This window comes from Polyodon spathula, chromosome 16 (genome assembly GCF_017654505.1).
Source record: "Polyodon spathula isolate WHYD16114869_AA chromosome 16, ASM1765450v1, whole genome shotgun sequence".
Taxonomy (NCBI): domain Eukaryota; kingdom Metazoa; phylum Chordata; class Actinopteri; order Acipenseriformes; family Polyodontidae; genus Polyodon; species Polyodon spathula.
The window spans coordinates 36,395,379-36,418,929 of NC_054549.1; the positions used below are offsets into that span (position 1 = coordinate 36,395,379).

General features: G+C 37.4%; 1 protein-coding gene and 1 long non-coding RNA gene across 11 annotated transcripts in view; one reads left to right on the top strand and one right to left on the bottom strand.

Annotated features, from left to right (window-relative positions):
• LOC121329395 (ERC protein 2) overlaps positions 1 to 23,551 on the bottom strand; it is a 262,968-nt gene that overhangs the window by 172,616 nt on the left and 66,801 nt on the right. For all 10 annotated transcript variants that reach the window (XM_041274987.1, XM_041274985.1, XM_041274984.1 and 7 more), the window contains exons 7-8: positions 23,032 to 23,199; positions 1,902 to 2,039 (exon numbers count right to left, since the gene is read on the bottom strand). In XM_041274987.1, the coding sequence (XP_041130921.1) occupies positions 1,902 to 2,039; positions 23,032 to 23,199 (306 nt within the window). The remainder of the gene's footprint in view (positions 1 to 1,901; positions 2,040 to 23,031; positions 23,200 to 23,551) is intronic.
• On the top strand, positions 20,749 to 23,159 carry LOC121329396. Its single transcript, XR_005951769.1, has 3 exons — positions 20,749 to 20,974; positions 21,177 to 21,328; positions 23,074 to 23,159. It is a non-coding gene; the product is annotated as an uncharacterized LOC121329396 (long non-coding RNA).

Consider the following 23,551-nt stretch of genomic DNA (forward strand, 5'->3'; position numbering starts at 1 on the left):
GGTTACCAACACATTTAGCAGAGAGAGTTTATATAACCCAGCAAACATAAAGGGAGTTCCTCAAATAGTCTCTGGGATGTGAGGCGTTGACAATGCAGTAGTGGCAGCTTTTCAAATTGCTGCCACACATTGTAAGATAACTGATACATTTCTGGTGAATCATAGAATACAGTTGTGTACAGAGTATAAAGCCACTACCTCAGAAGCGTTAGGTGTAATTAAATTACCAAAATATGGTAGCAACCTTAGGTTAAAATCACAGCAGTGTTTCCAGAACACTGATAATTATGAAGTCAGCAGTCAAATGGTTTATGAGATATTAGCAGTTGAAATAGCAGCAGCTGGGCCAGCCATGGCAGTGGCAGACTGACAAGTACACATAAGCTCTCCTCACAGAGCAGCTTGACAATTTTTATATACTGCACATGTATTATTTTGAGCGTAATGAAATTAAATCAAATTCCAGAATATCGGTACCAGGGATTCTTAAGAAACTATAAACACAGTTTTGAAGAGACTTAAATTCAATTAATAATAAGCTTTTAGTGAACAAATGCAGTGTGGAATATGCAAACCATCTGTGTTCTCAGCATTGCAATAATAGAATGCCTTCAACTGTTTACAGCTACTTATTCAGCTCTGATGGAAGCAACGATAACTGTGTCTAAAAAAAGTGCACAGTAACGCTAGTCTGATAATTATATTCCTATGAAGGCGCCTGCACAATATTATCTTATTGTAACTCATGTTTGTATCGAATCTTGAATCAAGGGTGAATGTATATCCTCTCCATTCATTATCTAATTCCATTAGAGTATCATATTATACCTCCTGGAACTTTACTATAATGGGATATTGACACCATTCACTTTACTTTGGCAAAAAACATCGTAATCAGTTTTTATTAAACTTACTGCCTTTACATAACTATTTAACCTAAAAACCTCATTATTTTGCATGTGCACGTATCTATGTTGCATACATTAGTTATTTACATCATGCATTAATTGGATGTACAAACGCGTGTACAAAATGTCTTCGCACCAAATGATTAAATGTCCTGATTCTGGCTGACACTGCAGAAGTAGAGACCTGTATTCCCCATGAGGAGCTGTTGGAAACAGAAGCTTTATAGACGCTATCAGCACACATATATGAGAGACTGCAGAAGTCTCCTCCCTCGCAATCCCCACACAGGCTCGAGCTGCAGTCCGTGATAGGTATGATGTGGCTACTTGTCATGCCTGACCACCGCTAGTCTTCTGTTGACAGTTGGGTTCACACTACAACCCTATAAGGACCCAAGCCAAGCCATATCAGGACACAAAGCATTAGCACAAGCTGCCAGTGGACCAACACTTTACAAGTGTACACCCACCTTTAGTCAACGCTGGGGCCAAATCCAAAATGCTGATTGCTAGCGGAGAGTGTATGGCTATTTGCACTACACTCCAGTTTTTTACAACCATTGATTCTTAATTACAGTGATCTAACATGATTTAAATTTCACTTTACACATTTCCACCTTAATTGACAGCTACTGTATTAGGCTCATTGGTGATGACACAAACCATGTTATTACTCCCTTAGAATAAGCCCCTGCGTCTCTTGTGCTTTTTTCTTTCTATATTCAGAGCAATTGAGTAAAAAAAAAAGCACAATTCTTCGTTCAGCAAAGGACAATCCCTGCACGCACACTGCCAGCAGGTTTTACTGTATCTTGAAACACTTGCTGTGACTCGAGGGGGGCCATTTGAAAAGCTTTGCTGAACGTGTTACTTTAGAGTATGGCCGGTCCTACACTGGTAATGTGTGCACTCAGCATGTTTGGATGCTTGTTCTCACACACGGCTGGCTGTTCTATTGCGTGTCCTGCAGCTCCACATGAGAATGAAGCTCACCTTTTCAGAGAGGGCCTCCTCCAGCGTTGCTAAGGCAGTGTCTGTGTTGCTAGAGTCGGTCTGCAGAGACTTCACTCTGTCCTTCAGGTTTGTGAGCTGCTTATCTTTGTCCCGGAGCTGTTCTTGAAGATTTTCAATCTAGGAGAAAATCAAACAAACATTCAGAAATTAAGAACAGAGTAAAAAGAAAAGTTGGCAAGCAACCAATTAACCGCACGGGTGAATATTTATCAGTTTATTTACACCACAATATAAAGCAAATAAAATATAAAACTGTTAAATGTTACATAAGTAGTAATGCACAACTTAGGCAAACATTTGCATACATAATGTAACCCCCTAATGTTAACCCTTTATTTTTTATTATAAGTTAAGTATATTAAGCATAACCCTTTACTTGTTTTGTAGTATCTTCAGTATTGTTTTGTTTTGGTGTAAATACATTGGTACGTTTAAAAAGAAAGAACACATTTACAATCCAGAACACAAATAACATTTTTTTTTAAATAAATACAAAAAACCACAAAAGGTCAGAAAGAAAACATTCCTGTGAGAAACACATCAACATTCCAGTCATGGGTACGTGGACAGATAATACTACATTCTCCCCAGCTATTTAAAAACTATTCGAATAAGACATGTTTATCTTTGAAGAACCATATTATGCTGTGCTTGATTCTAAAGGAAACAGCAGAAAATTGTCAGAAAGGCCAGCTGTAATGACTAAAATAACCCCGATAGCGTAATTGCAATGATTTACACTCCCACTGAGAGAGTGGTTTTGAAAGCGGTTTTATCAGTGTTGTTTTGAATGATGTTATGCTTTCAGAACAGAGATCACAGAAATATGTTGGGAAAGTTAATGTTCTGAACAAAATGCCGCACCATGAGAAAAACTGCTTGCAATCAATGAAATACAAGGCATGTTTATGTTTTGATACATGTCACTGAACCAACTTGATAGGCTCTAGGAAAAACGTGCAATGGCTACTGCCGTGACTGGTCTTGGCATTCAGCATTGCAGAAACATACTTCTTAGGGGACAATGAACAGCAAGCGTCCCACCCAGGTGTTCTGCATTGGTAGTAAATGGAAAACATTTGGGGAGCAGTATCATTTATGGGACCTATTGCTAATTACATCTTTTGAAGACAGGGATACCTTAGTGGGTTTTGTGGGCACCCCAAGCCTTTTAGAGCCCCATAGTATCAGCAGTACTGTATATACTTAAACTAAATATTTTTAAAAAGTTAAAATGCAAAAGAAATGCATAGCTCTTGTATGTTAATGATTATAGTTCTGTGTATGCATTGACATGGAAGGCTTCCTAACCTGACTAAAAAATAGAGAGGAATGGTGCTTTTATACAGTAGATTCCAAAAACACATTTGAGTGTCTGCATTTTAATGAAAATGTAATATATCAATTTTTTGTGGTAGATAAACACATGCATTCTTCACCGTGCACAGTATTCAACATTTGCACCAAATATATATTGACAAGAATTGTTAACATGCAGCCTGCGGGTTTCGTGTAATTGTACAGATTGAGCTCTCCTGTCCCACTCAGTCATCTGGTGGTTCTGGGAAGTGGGAACCAGAGTGTGGAATTGTATCAAACCTGCAAACCTAATGGTGCAGCGGGGCTTCTCTCAGGAAATACGTTCCTCAGCTCACTGCACGCTTACACAAGGGTGCTCGACATGATCCCCATTCAGGACTAACGACTCACACTGACACTGCATCAGCTCCCAGCGTTATTAATCTTAGCTTAGATGTTACAGTCAAGCACACTATTATTAGCACTGTACAAAAAAAAGGAAAAGCTAAAAAAATGATCCTCAGACCACCAAAGAAGCTTAACCTTTCTGTTCCAAAATTAGCCAAACAGTAAACCTTAGGCATTTCTTTTTTACTTGGTGCTTAGTGTCACCTTTGACAACATGGATCCTATTTCTTTTCTGTGTGTTAAATGGCTTGGCAGGACATGCTCTGACTTGAAGTGTGAAATCCGCAGATGGAGCTGTTATTTTTACTTGCATTATTTGGCATGTGAGCAGTAAAAGAAACAGAGCTGAAACACAATTTCCTTCTAAATAATAAACATGTATTATACTGCTACCTTTTGCATTGTCTCTGCTCACAAGTGCCCAATGCAGAACCGCCTTTGCCAGACTGGGATACTACTTTGGTGAGACAGGTCATGTACTGACTTTGGTATACTAGTAAGAGCAGTTTTCAGAGCGCTTCTTTTGAATCTGACCTTAAAACAATAGTCTGCATGGCAACACAACAGTAATCCAAATCAGCTGTAGAAAATAACACGGTAAAAATATTATCAGGAGGCAGCTCCTGTCTAGAAAATCCTCTTCTCTTTATAAATCTGATTCTAGCACAGGTGGTCAGTGTGTCTTGTTGCCCTACACTCTGGAAAACACCCACACACAAAACCCCTTAACTAATTTACTGGGGGAAAAATGTATATACAGTATATTATATATATATATAATATATATATAATATTATATATATAATATATATATATATATATATATATGATATTCCACAATAATTAAAATGGTATTATTATTTAACGAGTGAATACGTAATTTTTAATCATAAAAATTTTTCAATAAAAAGAGTCGTAACAGTTGAACTTTTTAATATGTAAAAAAAAAAAAAAAAAATCAACACAAAAGAAAATCAATTTACTAAGACACAGACTCGGTTTACTGCAGAACTATCAGCTCTTGCCACCATGTGGCAGATGAACGCTGCTGCACATTGAAAGACAGCGACCCCCATGCACTGTAGTTCCTGGTGAAGAAGTGTTTTAATACCTCCTTACTCCTTTGAATATCTAACTCTTGCACAACACAGTGAAATGCAAAACTCACACATCAAAACTCATAACATACTGAACAAAAATTAACTGGTGAATTTTGTAGTTAGTTGATGTTTTTGTCACTGTTTTTTCATGTGTCCAATTTCATCATAAGCTGATATTGTTCTTCTTGACTCAGGGGTTGATAATTGAACGATTACAGTTTTCTTTGTCTATTTTAAACATTATAATCTTTGCCTCAAGCTTAAAACCGCACTTGGGTGAGATATGCCAGCTAATGTTTTACCTTCAAACTGCTGGTGATGTTTACTTAACAAGACACTACATGCTGCTTGCACAGGATTTTCCAAAGCTCTAATCCCACAAGGTACCCTTCCAGCATCTTCCTGATAACATTTATGTGGAACAGAAAATGCCCACCAGCCCTTGTCTCTCCGAGTGCCTTCATTTCTGCACCAGGGTCCCCATTTTTAAAAGCTGGAATAGCTTGCTTTGTGAAAGATTATTATGCTGGTTCTGTTTTCAAAGCAAAATATTTAACCTTGTACTGCCAACAGTGTAAGTGTTAATCCTCTTTTTGCCAGCTGTTCTTAAGTGAGGATTACACAACCCGGGGACAGACTTTTTAATGTTTCAGCAACTTCTCTAGACTAAAGTGCTTTTGGTACATGTGATAACATTTTCTGTCAGTAATGGCAAAATGTCACATGGTGATTATTAAAAATATATATATATAACTCATAATCTTTGTCACTACAGAAAATGGGTACCTTACAAATATGGTTGCAGTCTGTCATGCTATTTCAGTACAGACCGTGCTTCTACAACTATAGACCGTTATTGTACCACTCAGGTCTGTAACATACCAATTAGATGTTAAGGCACAATTATGAAGACTAGCAAGCCTGTTTAGCATTAACATTGGTCTTGTTTTACTTTAACATAAAGGTTTATATAAGGGACAACCCTATATCTTTGCTCCCTGACGTTTAAAGTATAACCATGCTGACTAGAAATAAACAGCTCCCAAGATTTACTAGGAGTCCTTTTTGGTTGAGATTTGGAAAAATGTGTATGCATGACAGATTTATGTGTGTGCATTAGATCATGTAGTGCTACAGCCGAAAACTGAGTATGTTTCTGCCAAAAATGGTCAATGTCCAAAGAGAGTCTAATTTAAATATCAACCTGGTCAATACCCATGTGATTCTCCCTTATAGCAGATGTTCCACAAGAACAAAATCAGGCATATGCGTGAAAGCAATCAGTCCCAGAATGCTAGGCACATCTGGGTGCCACAGACCCATTGTATCTCCAAACCCCATCACTCACATTTGACGTTAAAAATATATGGTTCCAGCTCCTGAAACACCCAATCCATGAGTTTATAACCAGCCTTTTGCTGTATCTACTGAGACCAAAAGCCTAAAAGAAATGTTTTAAATGTTACCATCCTTATGTCACCAAAAGCAATGCTCATGAAACCACTGTCTAGGTCGGCATAGAGCGACAATTAAATGCATTCGTAATTCAGTGGAAAATGTGCGGATAATTTAGTCACCGCCTTCAGAACAGTCATTTTGGGGATTTTACATGCAGCCTGCATCAGTGGCATCTTTTAGCCAAAAAAAATGGGGAGGCAGAAAAAAGCCAACGGGCTTAGGGTCCCCCAATGCTCCCAATAGCAGGATAATCTTATTATTGTATTTCAGACTGACAACACTTTTCATATTATTATTATTATTATTATTATTATTATTATTATTATTATTATTATTATTATTATTGATGACTTACATGTGTTACAGGGCAGTACAGGGTTACAATGCAAGATTAATATTTAAATACAGTATAGTTTACAGTAAGTGCAAATAATACTACTAAAATACAATATGAAATAGGATGCAACAAGTTAGGATTACAAGAGGTTCTATATACAATGACAGAGTAGTGCAATAGTGCATGGATAGTGCATCAGCTGAGGACCCAGTAACAGGGTGCGTAGATCAGGGAAGTCCAATGCATAGTAGGAGGGGTAGATCAAGAGATCTCCAAGTGCATTCCAAACAGGTTTACCACAATTTGGCTGTTAAATGCATTTTCGCTACCAACCATTTTATGAAAATATATCTCACTTTACTGATGCTCCCGGGGTCACAATGCAACAGCCATATGGGCACACAGTGTCTTCTGGGTTAAAATGTAATTTTTCTTCTATTTTAGACAGTATTTTTGTTTCATTGACCAGTATTATAGTATAATACTATAGAACTATATATAACATTTTGCTTGTTTTTTCACTTTAAAATTTGGAGGAGGGACAGCCTCCCAGCCTCCCTTGCCTCCGCTGGCCTGTATATAACATGTCTGGTGTATTACAAAGGGGGAAAAAAAACACCAAAATATATTATATAGAATAACCTGAGTATACTGCACACTTTGTACACAGCAAGCAGAGAGATTTTCCTTAAATTGTAGAAGAGCTTGCATTATATGTGATTCTGAAAATAATAATAATAATAATAATAATAATAATAATAATAATAATAATAATAATAATAATAATAATAATAATAATGTGGACAATAAGTTACATGTTTAATGATTCCTAATCATTGATCATAGCCTGTCAGCTTAAAATAGACATGATGTGAAACGATACAAAATATACAATATACAACCTGGTCTATAACAAAAACATGCTGCAGGATACTTTACATACAATTCAGCTTTTATTGGTGTGTATACTCTGTAGCAAATCTTCTGACGCCTAATGTTAATGACCCATTGCAGAAACATGCAAACATGCCCTGGGAGCCAGAAATGACCAAGAGGAAAGCACTGGAGCCGGCTATGTTGAGAGTGCAAAAAGGCAGCTGGTGTACTTCTTGAATAACTGTATAAAGCAGAACAATAGGTGTGCTGGCCTGCACAGATTGAAATGTCATATTACTTGGTCACTCTGACAGCGGCTCATTTTTCATTCAATTTTCAACTTCTTGTGGCTTTGTTATACACCCATTGTAAATATGTTTCTTTCTGCACTGGTCCAAGGTTCTTAAGGAAATGGGAAAACCCCACGGCTCACTTTACTTTTTTGAGTCACTAAAACATTTTTGTTAAAATATTTATAGACATTTCAAGAACAAATTGTACAAGCCAAGTGATCTAGATATATAAAATCAGTGTTGTATATAGAAGGTTCACCATACATTAGTATATGATAGATTCTCAAACAACACTGTGTCATAACGATGCTGTTACATACTGGACTGTCAGTGTTGTACATATGTTCATTACATTCTCCAGATTGTGTTCATACACTGTGGTGCCACTAACATGGAAAATCACATCTGCTTCCAAATTTTCAGAACTTTGCTTTAACAATGTGGTTCATAGTCCAGGATACACTGGGCCCACTAAAACACAATGAACAGAAAACCCCAGTTTCCAGGATGTTCATTACATTTTCAGAGTGAGCCTTACCTAAAAAATGCACTGGGCTTTGTAGGAAGGCAAATATTCTTCAATGGCAAACCTTGCAGGTCACATTTATTTTGCATATACAGTATGTTAATGGCTAATTGTTTATATAACATGAATTAAAGCTTGATCTGACCCCTTGCTGGGGACCACAAACTTGTTCAACGAATTAAAGTCTAGAGTAAACAAGATTACAAGATTTATCGAGAAGCTCCACCTAAAATGGTCCGCAGAAGCAAAAGCCTAAGATGGAGGAAAAAAAAAACAGTTCAGTCTCTACATTGCCTGTGTCCAGTCTCCAGGATCAAGCTTGGGTCTGGCTTGTATCCTCTCTGCTCCAGAGTTCTCAGCTTTCATTTCTGACTTTGACCATGCGTTGATTTAGGACATCCCCTGGCTTTAGAAGCTCTACAACCCTTCCCAGGACCCCGCTGTATACTAGTCTTTCAGGGCAAGTCAGGTCAGCTGGCAATGCTACTTGCATATTTTGCATCCGGAGTCAGACTGCCACATAACAGTCGGGTTTAGGGGATGTAACTTGTATGTCTAGGACTATGTGATTGTTCTGTATTATAATACGCAACACAAATCAGTCATAAAACTATACCAGCAGTGCTCCATTTCCTTTTTGACAACTTGTTGTTATTAGTCGCTAAAGTTTACAATATATAATGCTTCAGAAAACTTTAATAAACTTAGACATTTAGACACCTTCTTTTTCCTTGCACTTTTTTTGTCTACACTTACAAAAAAAAAAAAAAATCACAACAATAAATTCTTATTCCTAAAGCCAAATGTCAAGCAGCCCTGTACTGTAAAGTCAAATGTCAAGCAGCCCTGTACTGTAAAGTCAAATGTCAAGCAGCCCTGTACTGTAAAGTCAAATGTCAAGCAGCCCTGTACTGTATTGCTCACACTATATTCTGCAATGAGGACAAGCTGGGTAACCGCGGCACCATTTTCTTTTCTATGGAGAGTCTTTTACAACAGGAGTTCTCATTACAATAGGAATTATGGGACCATTTTCATCTGGTTAGGTAAAAAATGTAGATTTTGTTCATCTTCTGCCAGAGCTTTGATCCTAGTATGAAGTGAAAAAAACCCAGCCCACCCAGCTAATATCTCCAGCACTAATACTTCTGTCTCGAATTTGACTAATGTATGTAAATACCAAAGCCCTGCTGTAACCTGGTCACTTTGGGTTATCTGATTTGCCCTGTGCTTTGGAACAGCCCAGCTATTGCAGCTTGTATCAGATTTGCAGCAATCAGATGGAAATCATTAAGATGAAAGAGTCCAGTGCCTATTGATCTTCCATGATTTGCTCCCAGTTTGACCTCAAAATGAATATCAGTTTAGGACTTCTGGCGCTCCATAATATTTGTAAACAACAAATAATTCGGTCAACATTAAAATCCCATTCTGCTTCAACAGAGGAGCTCCACTTGGTTCTTGTTAAATTATATAATGCAAAATACAGAATAATGAGGAAAGGTGTCCTCTTCAGCGAAAGCACCAGCAGTAGGGCTCTGTTCTCTAAATTTGATCCATACACATATCCCTTTTGAATGCTCTGAAGGTTTTTTTCATAACACTTTTTCTTTGTTCTAAAGAATTCAGGTGGTTTAGAAAGCAGAACTTTTATGTTAAGTCATAAAGAACATGCTTTTTTTAAAAAAAAAAAGAAGTAATCTGTCCGGTTATTGGATTATTGAGTTATTTCTTAATCCATGGTTGTCAATTTTTGGGCACAACAGCCTACAGTGAACCTCCAGAAATATTTTCAATAGACTTAAACTTCACTTGGCTACACACAAAAGGAACTAAATGACAAGCTGTTTTTTCAGGGTTTTTTAAGCTTTGCGTTATCCATACTGGAACTAGTGACTCGTCAAAATTCACCTAAGGCTACAACTATTTGATCACCAAACACTTTTTGGCGAGGATTACACTTACATTCTTGTCTGATTGTAAGTACGGATAAAGTCTTTGGACCATAACAAAAGGGCATAAGAAAAGATCGAAATTACACAAATAAATGTATCATGTTCTAGCAAAAAAAAAAAAAAAAAAAAGATCTTTACAGCCACATCCCTTTGACTAACATTTAAAGCTAACAGTTTACCTTATTCATTACTTACGGGTGACTGCCCTTTATGAATATAAATATTTAAAGCTTTTTCTTCATTTGATGGCAGTTACAGAGATGTTAACTCTCTGCATGGGTACTGACTGCATATATTTGAAGGATTAACAAGTACACTGTGTACAAGTTTTATATTTCTGACTCATTTTCAGTCTTTTCTTTTTCTCTTTCACTCTCACTTTCTCTTTTTAACCCTTTAAGGTACAGAAATGACATATGTGTCCCACAAAAACAAGAAATGATGCTCACTTTATTATTTTTACAACAAGGTGAATGATACAGGGTTTAACATTTACTGACAGGTAAATTACTGTAGCATTTATACCTAAACTCAATTGATGTTGAGCAGGTGCTTTTGATTTACGTGTGTGTAAATTACCACAAGCTTTCCTCTCATCTTAGGTGTGATAAAATGTATCTAACAAATGGTTAAGTAGGGGAGCATGTTTACCGAATCGCCACGGTACCTCAATCCACCTTTCCATGATCAAAGTAGGAATGGTATTATCTGAAAATTAAAGAAAAATCCCAGAAATGCAACACCTAATAAATGTGAGCCATAAAACCAGCTAAAAGCTGGCGGTTCGCTCACCTTTTTTCCCTTGTTAAGAGGTGTAACATTATGCTCAGCAAGGAAAAGCCATTCCGGTCACAGCTTTAATACTGCTACAAGATTTCAAGTAAGAGAGGATAGGAGAAAGAATGATAATCCCATGTGAAAGAGGTTTGCTGCTGCAGAATCACAACCACCAATATCAGGTTTAGCGGCAAGTCGCTGTGCATAACTGGCACAGTTAGAACCGTAGGGTATAATGCAGCTTTTATAGAAGAATTAAACAGGAGGAACAGCAAGGTGGTGATGACAAACATGCCAGATCAAAAAATGCTGACAACGCTGTCATTCCAGTCAGGAGGTCAAACCTGCTCCAGCCCAAAGAGGGAGATATTTCTGATTAGAGGTGTTCAATTAAATATATCGTCTGGAATCCGTTTCAAATGCAACTCGGGGAGGGGGTTTGGGGGCTGGAGCGAACAAGCACTCACAGTCACTGCAAATCAAAATATATTACCTTAAAGTTCATGTCAGCTTGTTTTGATGTGCATGAAAACTATTTTGGCAAAAGTAGCCACATTTACATACTGCAGTATTTACCATAATTTCTAAATGGCTTATTAAAAATAGCCTGCGTCTTAAATTCGAGTACAGTACAGTGATGCATGTATTCAAATCTCCAACAAAATACCTGACTACCTGAGTACACAAACAGCAACGTGACTTACTGCTGAGAAAAGATGAATAAAGACATCACTGCCCGAATACACAAGAAGCAAGGTGACTTACTGCAGAGAGAAGACGAACCAAAACGTTACTGCCCCGATTCTCGAATCAGCCATGACATAAAGGCAGCCATTTTCAAAAAAGAGTCATTAGCTTCCTGAGGAATTCAAAGAGAAGCTTTTACAATTTCAGAGTTTCTAACAAACAGTTACAGCTTGGACAGATCGGAAATGTTGATCCGACCCCCCCCCCACCCCAACACAACAGTTCACAAATTGGGAGAAAAACAGGTGCGAGTAATCACGGCTGGAAATGAGAAGCAGCACATAATTGCACTGCTCTGCGTGTTAGCAGATGGACGCAAACTGCCTCCATATGCGTAATTGAGGTTGTGTCTTTGGAAATGCATAATTATTTGATGTTTTATTTTTACCTCAAATTGGAGGATGGGAAATTTGGGCTGTGTCTTAAATTCGAGGGCATCTTTAATTCGAAGGAATAGGGTATATAATTCTTTCAAATGCAGCTAAATACAAATGATTCCCTTGCGTTTGTTTGTTTTAGCTTTTGTTACAGCTGGAAAGTTGGTCATGGTCAATGGCTTTGTCTCCATCGAGCATGAGTAACTACTGCAATTACATGAGCTGCAAACTGGCACCATACTGTACCTCAGGTGCAGGACTAACCCTAATCCAGTTTAAATTATTCCAGCTGCGTTTACACTAGCAATTTAGGCGATCCTTAAGACAGTCTAATGCTGCTATTAAAAAAGCCAGTATAAACGCACATTTAGTCTATGAAGTGGATTAGTGTTTAAGTGGTTGTGATGTCTGATTATACGATTCGGGCTGGAAGGAGGAACTAGGGCCCCACAGTTCCCTAAGTCTGGCTTTAGGCAGCAAGAGTAGACCTTTAGTTTCTTAAAGAGAAGAATGGAAAGAATGTGCTGTCATTTGTACTGTATTGATACTATTATAACTATTCATCTGTGTCATATAGTGTTGTGTTTTATATATATATAGTTGTAATTTATACTGCAAGAGGTAAACTACATTGTGTTGCAATTAGTTCAGTAGCAGACTTCTATTTGACTATATATTAACTTTTAAATACAGTATTTCAATATGATTAAATCTATGACTGAAAACATCCTGCTACAATACATAGAACACAGGATGCATCAACGTGATGAGACTGTAACAAACATAGCTTCATCTCGAACACTTTAAAACTTCAGCCATGTTATGCAGAAAACACAGGCTCAGTGGTTAAAATAATTATTACTGTAGAACATACTGATCCAGTGATCAGCTTGGTAAAAAGCGGGAATTGTTTTTATTTCAATCAATGCTGCTACAGTAGATATCCCATGATAGCTTCCTGAAAGCACTTTGTTCAGTGCATGGTGGTATTTGATGTTTCTTCCACACCACTGATCAGTGTTTGCTTACTGACCACTTAGTAAAAAACCATGGTAATAAAATACTGATGGACATGAACAGCAAGCGCAACAAATATAATCTGGCAAGGGGGGGGGGGGGGGGGGGGGGGGCACTTAAATAAATAAATAAAATAATAATAATAATAATCAGTCGAAAGAAACCCGATGACAAGGATAATGAACCTTAACTGACCAGCAACTGAAGGAAAACTTGCCGTCCAAGCAAAGAAACTCCTGTATGTATAAAAGAATGTGATTGAACATGAGCACGACTGTTGCGCAGGTGTTTCATTTCCAAATTCAGTTCTGTTTAACTGGCAACTATTCACTGCCAACACTGGAACACAAGCGTGAGAAAAAGTGCTTCACTGTTCAGTGTTGTTAGAAAAACCACCATTGAACTGTGCACACTCATGTTCCAAAAAATGTCTACAGGACATGATAAGAGTTTACAAGCAGTAAGCAGTCTGCTAAGTAATGGAAATCCTCATATTCAGTTTATAATTGGAGACTGCGTGCATGCATTTTATTTATGTATTTATTTATTAATAAACACAGAAAGAAATAACATTTTCATTAAAATAAGTAATATATATATATCTATATATATATATATATATATATATATATATATATATATATATATATATATACACACACACACACACACACACACACACTTTACCCTTTGCTTTTGAACATGTTGTTTTCCTGCAGCACGATTTCACTTGTATACACTACAAACTAAACAAAGTTAAAAACAGCAAATGAAGTCTGCATGTCAGCATTACATTAAGCCATAGAATGCTGTTGATGCTCAATAGAAACTGTATGGCCTCTCTTTGCAGAAGCTGCAATTTGACCATGGTTCCTACGAATGTACAACGTGTAAGCATACGATTAAGTTGCGACATGCATTTTCTTATGAACGCTTTACTAAATTAAAAATGAGCACAATATAATTAAGCATGCATCTCTTAAAGGGATGTTTTGTTTTTTGTTTTTGTTCTTTTTTTAACATTTACAAATGTTTTGATGTCATATATGTCAAATACTCAGTTAACATCTTGCCTTCAAGAACGATCGGTTTAACTAAATAAATTATTTAACCTTTCACCTCTTCATGACATTACTGTGGCTAGGTGATAACAACAGAATATACAATCTAAACCAAACAGGTACAACACTATAGTTGACGTCAATAGGCTAATACAGAATTCCTACAAAATACATATTTTTTATTATTATTCTATTGGCTATATTAAACTTTTCTGTACCCACCTGAAAGTTTTTTCCCCCCTCAAAGCAGCTCATTGCAAACTTTATTATTTTTTCTATAAATAATGGCCTCCGTATGCCTCTTATAAGTAGCTGAGTTGCATATGTCTTAGTTTGGTCCACTCTAAATCTGACAAATTTACAACCCTGAGCACATGTTTCAGTCATGGCCTGCTGACACCTGAACACTTATCATTCTAAACCATGACAGCCTGTCCAATCCACAGATTGAAACACAGCATTCCGCTCCGGAGTGTATATCTGAGGGCCGATTGTACTTTTCAAACAAACCTAACATTCAGCTTGCGCCAGACTACGCATGTTGGACAATTCCTAGATCATTTCGGGTATTCAGACTAGTTTCCTGTTCCAAGCCAAAGCTATTTGAATGGATAAGATAAATACTGTCTGGGATTTTTTCATTAGAGATTCTGAACTGTTTCCAGTTAAAGATGAGTGCTAAAGACAAACGATGAGTATAGCGTACGTGTTTTCATACATGTTATATTATAAAATGAAGCAAAGTTTACTGAGATTTTGCAGGATGCTCCTTGTGACTAATAGACATTTACGTATTTATAACACTGAAATTGTAACAACTTCAGCTAATATTGTAAGCACACCTGCTGTCCAGAGAACATGAGAAAGCAAGCATACGAAGATAAATTACTAGGGTTCATGGAAGTGTATCTTTTGGGCCACACACTATTTCAGATTAATCTCCACTCCTTTAAATGTGTTACCAGTCCAGTGCGGGATCTCTTATCTTCCTCCCATCTGTGTTTTAGGTTAAATCCTCATGTTTCTGACTTGGACGCCAGCATATGGGCTAAGCCCTGCTTCAGCCTGTGTTCATAAAACGCATTATTCATGCTAGAAAAGTTACCTGTTTCTGATACGCCTCTGGACAAACTTAAACCCTTTCCTTCCTATTATCTTCCCCCAAAAGGGTCTCCTGTACTGCGAGACACCAGGGGCTTCAAGACCGCGTGTTTCTATCAAAGGTGTTAAGAATTAAACTGTTACAAAGACGTGAATAAGCAACAGCTGCTATTTGAAGTCATGGTCATTTTCCCCAAACTTGAACATACTGTCCAGGTTTTAAGCATCAAGTCTACTTATTAACAAAATTGTGCATTGATAAAAGCAGCTATTTGGAGGAACTGGCACAACCCGCAACCGCTACACCTGGTAACTATGAAAGGCAGGGCAACATACAGACAAGGAGCTTCTTATTCATCATAGGCATTAACAACAAGCTGGGTACAAAATGCGGCTTTGAACTTGAAGATTACAGTAATAATGATCCCCATAAAGATAATGATCCCCATGATTAAAAGGTGAGTGATGTTGTTAAATTCACTACAGACGGCTTAAAGCATGCAGTATTTTAGGCTACAAGAAGGATACAATTAAGAGTCTGGCAGCCAGTAGCAGGCTTCACCATATAAATGATGTTCCCTTTGGCAATACTACCTATTATTTACGATTCTACAATAGAAACCGTTTTAATAAACAACCATATTTTGGAAGGTTTGGTCCTGAGTAACTGAAATCTATAGCAGAATAATTACTGAAGGTGATCCCAATACAGTCTAACTTATAAAGAGGTTGGATTGCTCTTGGAAACAATGATTTAAACAAAGGCCTGATTATCATGGGAACCGCAACTCTTAGCAATTAAGTGCTCTACTAAATTTTCCCTCAAGTGCTTCAGATGACGATTTTTATCAAATGACAACTAAAATACTTACCATTTTTAAGAATGATTAACGTAAAGAAATGTGGCTTCCTGAATCACAAGTCAGTGAGTCATCCGTGGCCTTTTTCTGTAATCAAATGTATGGTACTGAACAGTACTACATGCCCCTCATGGAGTATTCTTTAAGACTATGCGTCTCAAAGCTATTTACTGTAAAATGTAATTGACACAATTTTTTTTCGTATGGTACAAACAAACAAAAATAAAGTTACCAAATCAGAAATAAATTTCACGTAGTGGCATTGTCAGTATATTCTGAAGGGGTTTCTTTGTTTTAGAATTGTGAATGGTCTTTTTTAATTTTCTGTTCCCTATCAGACAAACAAAATACTAATTACAATTTGGAGTAAACAGCTTCGAGAATGCTTGTGTTGTACAGGCTTCTCTAAAGTACTCATGCCTAGAGTAAGAGGTGTTTTCCTGTATTTATAAAAGCATTCTGTTCCATTACTCTGTTCATTTGGCTTCATGAAAGACAACGCACCTGCAGTAAGGGTTAAGTCCCACTTTCACCGAAAATAAACAAAGAGTGTTTTTATCTACACAAATGACGGGTGTACCATACAGTTGGTCTTATATCATTCATACAAGTGTGACTCAATCAGTTCTTTAATCTCTGCTGACATGACGAAATCTGTGAAAAATGTATGTCTTGCTTAAATGTCTACGCCTCTCTGCGAACCTGACAGAAAAAAAAGGCAAAGCCCACTCGGGTATAATTACAGATTTTTCCTTCAAATTCAAAGACATCAAACAGATGTCACTTTAGTGCCATGCACTGCAATCATTCATTCTCCTGAAGCCTACTATTTCGAACAAGTGGAAGTCCTGACCGATCTTTTTGGTTATTTTGTTCTCTTCCAAAACATAAAGATCACAGGCATGGATGTTACTCAGACACAAGACACATATTGCAAGAATTTCATGGGCACAGGGTTCGCAAGAACACCAGCATGTGTGAACTGGGGTTATTTTCCAGCGTCTGTTGATTGTGCTGTTGTCTGGAACACAGTTAAATGCATGGGGGCAACTCGATTGAAAGCATCTGTTTCAAGCAGGATGAAGGATTCACTGCCTCTCAAGGCATCACTTTTATGAAATTCCCCGTGACAACAAAAGAATAAAAGAATGCTTAAATCCAACCTATGTTTTAGACGGATTATTAGAAGAATAAAACAAGTCTTAGGATATGCGGGGGGGGGGGTGTGTTTCACAGGCGTTTTATAGCCTCATGCTTCTGTGGGTTACCTTTTCAGATGAGGCAAAATATCATAATGTTGACATGTATTAAGCTCTGAATTTTTTAGGTTTTCTAAAAGGGAGTGGTATGACAAAGTACAGAAAACAAGATCTTGACAAAATTGCCCCTTTAAATAGAAAGTCATTCAGGTTTCTGGTGAGCCCAAAAACCTAGCAACCACAACGTGCACAGAAAAACACGCGTTCATAATGTTTTCTTAATAAAACATGTTCATAAATACATATACCAAAAGCAAATAGAATGCATTCATTTTGTTTTTTATTTTGTTTTTTATTAAAAAAGAAAACACTTGTTCTTCCGTTGTAATTAATGCTGACAGTAAACAGTGATTAGTTAATTTAAAATACTCTACAGGCACATGTTGGGAAAAGGATAAATGTGGTCATTCCCCTTAGTTTTTCATTTAATGCTCAGGCTGTTGCTATGATCTGTACTTGATGTGAAAATGCTGTAATTGCAACCTTTTCCAGTACATTTTACAAATGATTCAACACATTATTCAGGGATTAAATAAAAGACACCTGGTCATAATAAATGACAGCAATGCTCACTCTGTTTTCTTTATCTGTACAGATTCTTTATTGCATTATCTGTTTTATTGAAATAATAAGCTCCTTGTTGTCTCCACTGAAGACATTTTGCCCCAACTTGCCTCTCAACAACTTTCAGTCTATACAGCTATGATTAATCCCTTATCCTGAGAGAATTTAACCCCCAAAAAAATGTTCAGACATTGTCTCAACACACTATATCCACAGCTGAAAGACTAATGCAGTACATCCCTGTGTGTCTGACATTCTTCATTAACTTGGCAACTTTTATATGTTTGAAGTCAAGCCAAATTTCTTTAAAATAGTATGAAAAACTGTGTTATGGGGCTTACACTCATTTAAGGGTTATTGTTTGGGTACAATGCTCATTCTGCAAATGATTTATGGGAGGAACATACACTTCGTTTTACACATGATTTAAAATGCATGTAATAACCCAAAACTATCATAAAAAAGGGTCCTCAAATTCTTGAACCTAAAAATATACACGACACAGCTTTCAACACCACCTCTGAAGGAACAATCCAGACCAAGCCATGCGATATGGAAGGTTTGTAGATCTTGAGCAGGCACAGTGATCAAGGCAGTTAGACCGTTTCCGTATTTTCCTAAGGCAAGCAGTTGCCATCTGTTTGAAGTGATACAGCTATGGAAGCTACCTGCCTTTGAACAGAAGCTGCATGTATTGGCTTTCAAGATATGAAATATTAAACACTTTGAAACAATGCTGTCTGGTTACCAATGTCAGAGAAATGGTAAATGCATGCTCATAGAAATGATTGGTTTGTATTCATACCTGTATTTATTATGTATAAAAGTCATACATCTACTTATAACACACAGTTATTTTGCAACAGGGAATTAGCTCGGCTTATAGCTGTATTTTTTAAGCCATTTGATGGTGCTACTTAATCACTGAGAATAGCTCAGTACAATGATACAGTATCTTTCTATAATGCACTTCAGAAGTAAGGGGGGTGGCAGTGAATTTAAGACTACAGACTTTGTACAATCTACAATTTAGACAAAACAATGCATTACACAGGCTTAAAATCCCAACAAATATTTAACAGCACTTTCACTCTATACTATCAACAACACTGTTCACACTTTCGTTCTACATGTATCACCGATTTAAACACTACGTTTAAAAGAGACAAATGGCTCTGTGAAGTTTTGTTTAATCAGTTCCACAGCGCCCCAGTATTTGTATATATATATTTTTAGAATGCATGCTTGGGGATAGCTAGGATCACTTTTCCTCTCTGGGCAGGACTGTAAATCTTGGGGTGAAGCTCCACACCTGACATGTTGAACCACTGTAATTTAGAGCTTGCATGTGCACATGAGAAGCAGGAAGTATGGAAAACCAATCATGGCAATTGGCCCTTCCTACTCTCTGTAGCATATTTACTTAATGATTAATGACTTGAAACACCTGTAAAACGTTTCTGAAAGCAACTCTGACTGCGGATTTGAGGACCTGTACAAACTGTTTAAACACAGCTCCACATTCCCCGGTTCGTTATCCATGTTGTCCTGCTTTAAGAAAATATATTTAAGGTCAAGCCTACAATTACTTATTTAGTGTATGTTCACTCATTCTAGGCTAAGTCTATAGGCTGAATGAAAGTGGCTTGGTTCACACATGTTTTAAAACTTTGAAGTCTGCAAAAATGTTTATAAACTCTGAATTGAAGCAAAATCGAGATAAAACCCTGAATATTCCAATCTATATAAATAACATGTGGATTCAGGATTTAACCTTTTAACTCCTGGTACTGATGAAAGTGGTTAATATCCTGTACACCCTCTTCACATATGTTGCAATGGAAGATTGTGAGGGGTCACAATGGGAATGCTTGTTAATTAGAGCCTTGCATCTTTATCTCAAGCTGAAGGGCAGCGGGTTTCGGAATGAATTAGCTATACGTTGGACTGAACAGTTGGCTGTACACACTAGACGGAACAGTTCATGACCTTCATAATTAGCCTATAGAGCGCAGCCCAGGTCCTACGGTAATAAAAAGACATCAATAACATACAACATGCTTTACTTTTGGACTTGAAAGCTGCAAATGTATTTTCTGACATTAAAGCACTTTGCAACTGACCAATGAGAGGATTCTAGGTAACGATGAATGACATGGTCTTCTACAATGAGCAAACATACATGATCTGGAAAAAGTAGCTACTCAAGGCTTAAGCAAAAAGCAGGAAGGAAATCATTAAATTAAATTATAAAAGCTTTGCTATGAAATCACAGGAAACAACAATAAGTAGAGCAGGCAGGCAGCAGATTTTTTTGAAGATCAGACAAGGGGATGCATTATTTAAATAAGGTATCATCAAAGTCAACTCAGCGGCTAGGTACACCATTGCATTAGCCTGCCGACCCACTGCCATTAAAAGCACACAAATGCACATCCTGAGCAATTCAGCATAGAACATGAGCTCAGTCATATATGCAGAGAACTCAGAGATCATATTCACTTTGTGCATGTTTCTTTACACAACATAATAAAATAAAATAAAACAAAGCTTGCTATTGATCTCAAGTAGGCAATGGCGGGAACTTAATTAAACCATAGCATAACAAGTCATAGCAACTCTCGCTGTGACTTGCACTTCGGTACACCGGCTTCATAATGAGCACAGAGGATATTATAGAAAAACATACGGTATCAATTATCATAACATGATTACGTTCTGATTGGTAGAGAGCCTTGACACATTTGAGCTCTGTTGTACCCCACCCCAGTTCACAGGAGGGTTTCATAGACTGATCTCAGCACTCCTGTCAGGCTCCCAACTCTCCCCAGCAACACTGCCTGCCCCAGGGTCTGCTCTGGTCCTCCCAGCTGACGTTTCCTACATCCAGCTGCCTCTTTTCCTGCATGGAACAGATTAGGGCTGACCTGACTACTTCATAAAAGACCTGTCTGCTTACCTGGACTGTCCTGGGCCCACCTGGAATTTGACATGGATTAAACTCTTTTAAAGGCAAGACAAAAGCATTTACTGCCAGGTAAGGCTTGCCCAGCCAACAAGGACAACTGGACTTGTGTCAATTTAGGAATGGACCGAGTCCTTTATAGTATAGTACATATTTTAATTTGTTGAGTTTTTTTTTGTTTGTTTCTCATTTTTTTTGGCTCAGTGGGTGTTTTACTTGCATTACAATAAGCTGCCCATCATACTGTTAGTTTGTTTCTGTGCCTCAAACACAGGACATGATGGATCAATTGCCTCAACTAATGGGGCCAGCACCATGCCTCCCTGGGGGAAGGAAAGGCCACCAAATGTCACACTGGAGCCATCCAACGTCACGCCCTTCAACTGATCACTCGCTGCCTTACCAGCAGCTGAAGGATCTGAGCAGGTCAGTTACTGTGTCGTAAAGACAGCCGGCAAGGGAGAGTTCAGATGAATAGTATTATAAGAGAAACAATATCCATTATTAATACACACTAGATCCTGCATACTAAACAGGCTGGTAGCTGAAGGAAACCACTTTACAAACTGGTAGGTAATATGGGTATTTGGGAAAGGTTTTCAAAGGTTTTTTTTGTGGTTTATTATATGTTTACTGATTGTTTGACTTGAATTAAAGCAATATTTATTAACATAACTGATGTTCTTGCATATGTATACAATATATTTTTTTGTTTGTAATATTTATGGAATATACAATGTTCAGTGACAGTAAAATAAAACGTTTTATTAATGTCTCATAACAATGATGAAGAAGACTGATGGAATGTTTGTTAACCTAGATAGATAGGTAGATAAATAGACAGACAGATAGACAGATACATATCTATATATAATCATTAGGTTTGGAGAGGTAATTAAGCCACAAGAGAGCCAAGCCCAGGCTGCTCCATAGAGCTCTGCCACACTTCAGCTTTGTAAATCCTCAGGAACCTTCCAGTGTGGGTCACAAAAAAAAGGTCAGTCACAGCATGGCGCTGGTAATACCAAATTACTGGATAAAGTGCCTCCATGGGTGCGAATACTTACTGTATTAATGCACATGACTACTTCATTTGTGGCATGCTCCCAAATTTGTTTGCAATTAGAAAAAAATATAATATTAAACACTGCTAAAGGTTGCCTTTAAACAGATCAGCATGGATGCAATACACAGTGCCTCCCCACGTGCCACAGTGCATTCATTGAAAGACCTGGCTTTAATCACTGAAGGGTGCCTTGATAAAAAAAAAGAGGACTAATTAGCGTTTGCGGTCACAGAGGATTTTGTAGCAATTATTTATTACAGTATAAGGATACAGAAGGTTATTATAGTAATAATTATTTAATTACAGGGACTTTACAGAATATGTGATTGACCCTTTTTTTTTTTTTTTTTTTTTACTATTTCTTACTATTCCCACAATATGTATTTATGTTTTATTCAATACAGCCTCTTTGAGGATAAGATACAACATTTTTTATCTAAACGCAAACTGGATGCATTTTGCTCTTGTGAGAACAGGCTTCCCTGAGCGTGTGTCAGGCAAATGAAAATAAATGCCGGAGTAAACTCCCAAAAGAAAAACTAAATCAGTTACGAAGCATCCTTGCCATAAGTCTTGGGAGAGCTATTGAGGTTTACTTTGGCCAAATGTAGTCATGGCTGTACAGTGTGTCAAGGTCAGGAGCCAAGTCCTCCAGACAACAGACCAGTTTACAAAGGAATGGCAAGGAGCAGTTCAGGACTAACCACAACATTTGTGTTTAAACTATGAACAAAAAAAAAGAAACATTCTTCACAGAGCCATGAACCCTGGATTCTAGCATTACCACTGCGGGTCATGGAGGCACTGCAGCCAAAACACACCATTATTTTTGTTCCAACTGTCCAATATGGTCTACGAGGGCTTCCATGCTTTGATATGTTTGTAAATGCAGTTTATATGTCGTTACCATTTGAAGACTCCATTAGTTTCATTTAGTGGTTATGTGGTTGCAGCCCCACACAATTAAAAATTGCACGTGAACAGATCAAATACATTATATTTACAATGATCCTGCCCTTGCACCCACTTCAGATTAATGGTTTGCAAGGTGCTTGTAACTTACCTTTTTCTGAAGGACGTTAATCTTTCTCTCCTTCACTTCCAGCATGTCCTTCATATCCCTGATCTCGCCGGCCAGAGTGCATTTCTCTTCAGTGAGGTCCTGGAGTTGTTTTGTCTTTTTGTTGAGAAAAGATTCTTTTTCTTCTAACCGCAATCGTAAAGCATCGACCTGAAAAAAATTAAATGCAAGTTTAATGTTTCAACAGAGCATAACATGATATTGTAACAATACAAAAATCCCCACTTATTTCGAAATCTGAATTATTGCATTTACAAATTGTAACCTTTTGGCCTTCTGTGTACTTTCATTAGAAAGCAGACTTTTTTGACTGACCAGTTTGCTGGTATCCTTTGCTGTTATTACCATTATGTTGAAGAAAGCACACGAACAATTCTATAATTAAGGTCATTCTATGTTCTACAGTTAATGTCACTATATTTCATTTAATTGTTTTCAGAAGATTTAAAATATTGAACTGAACAGATACTTTTAGTGCACAGCCACGTGCTATCAATTGGGT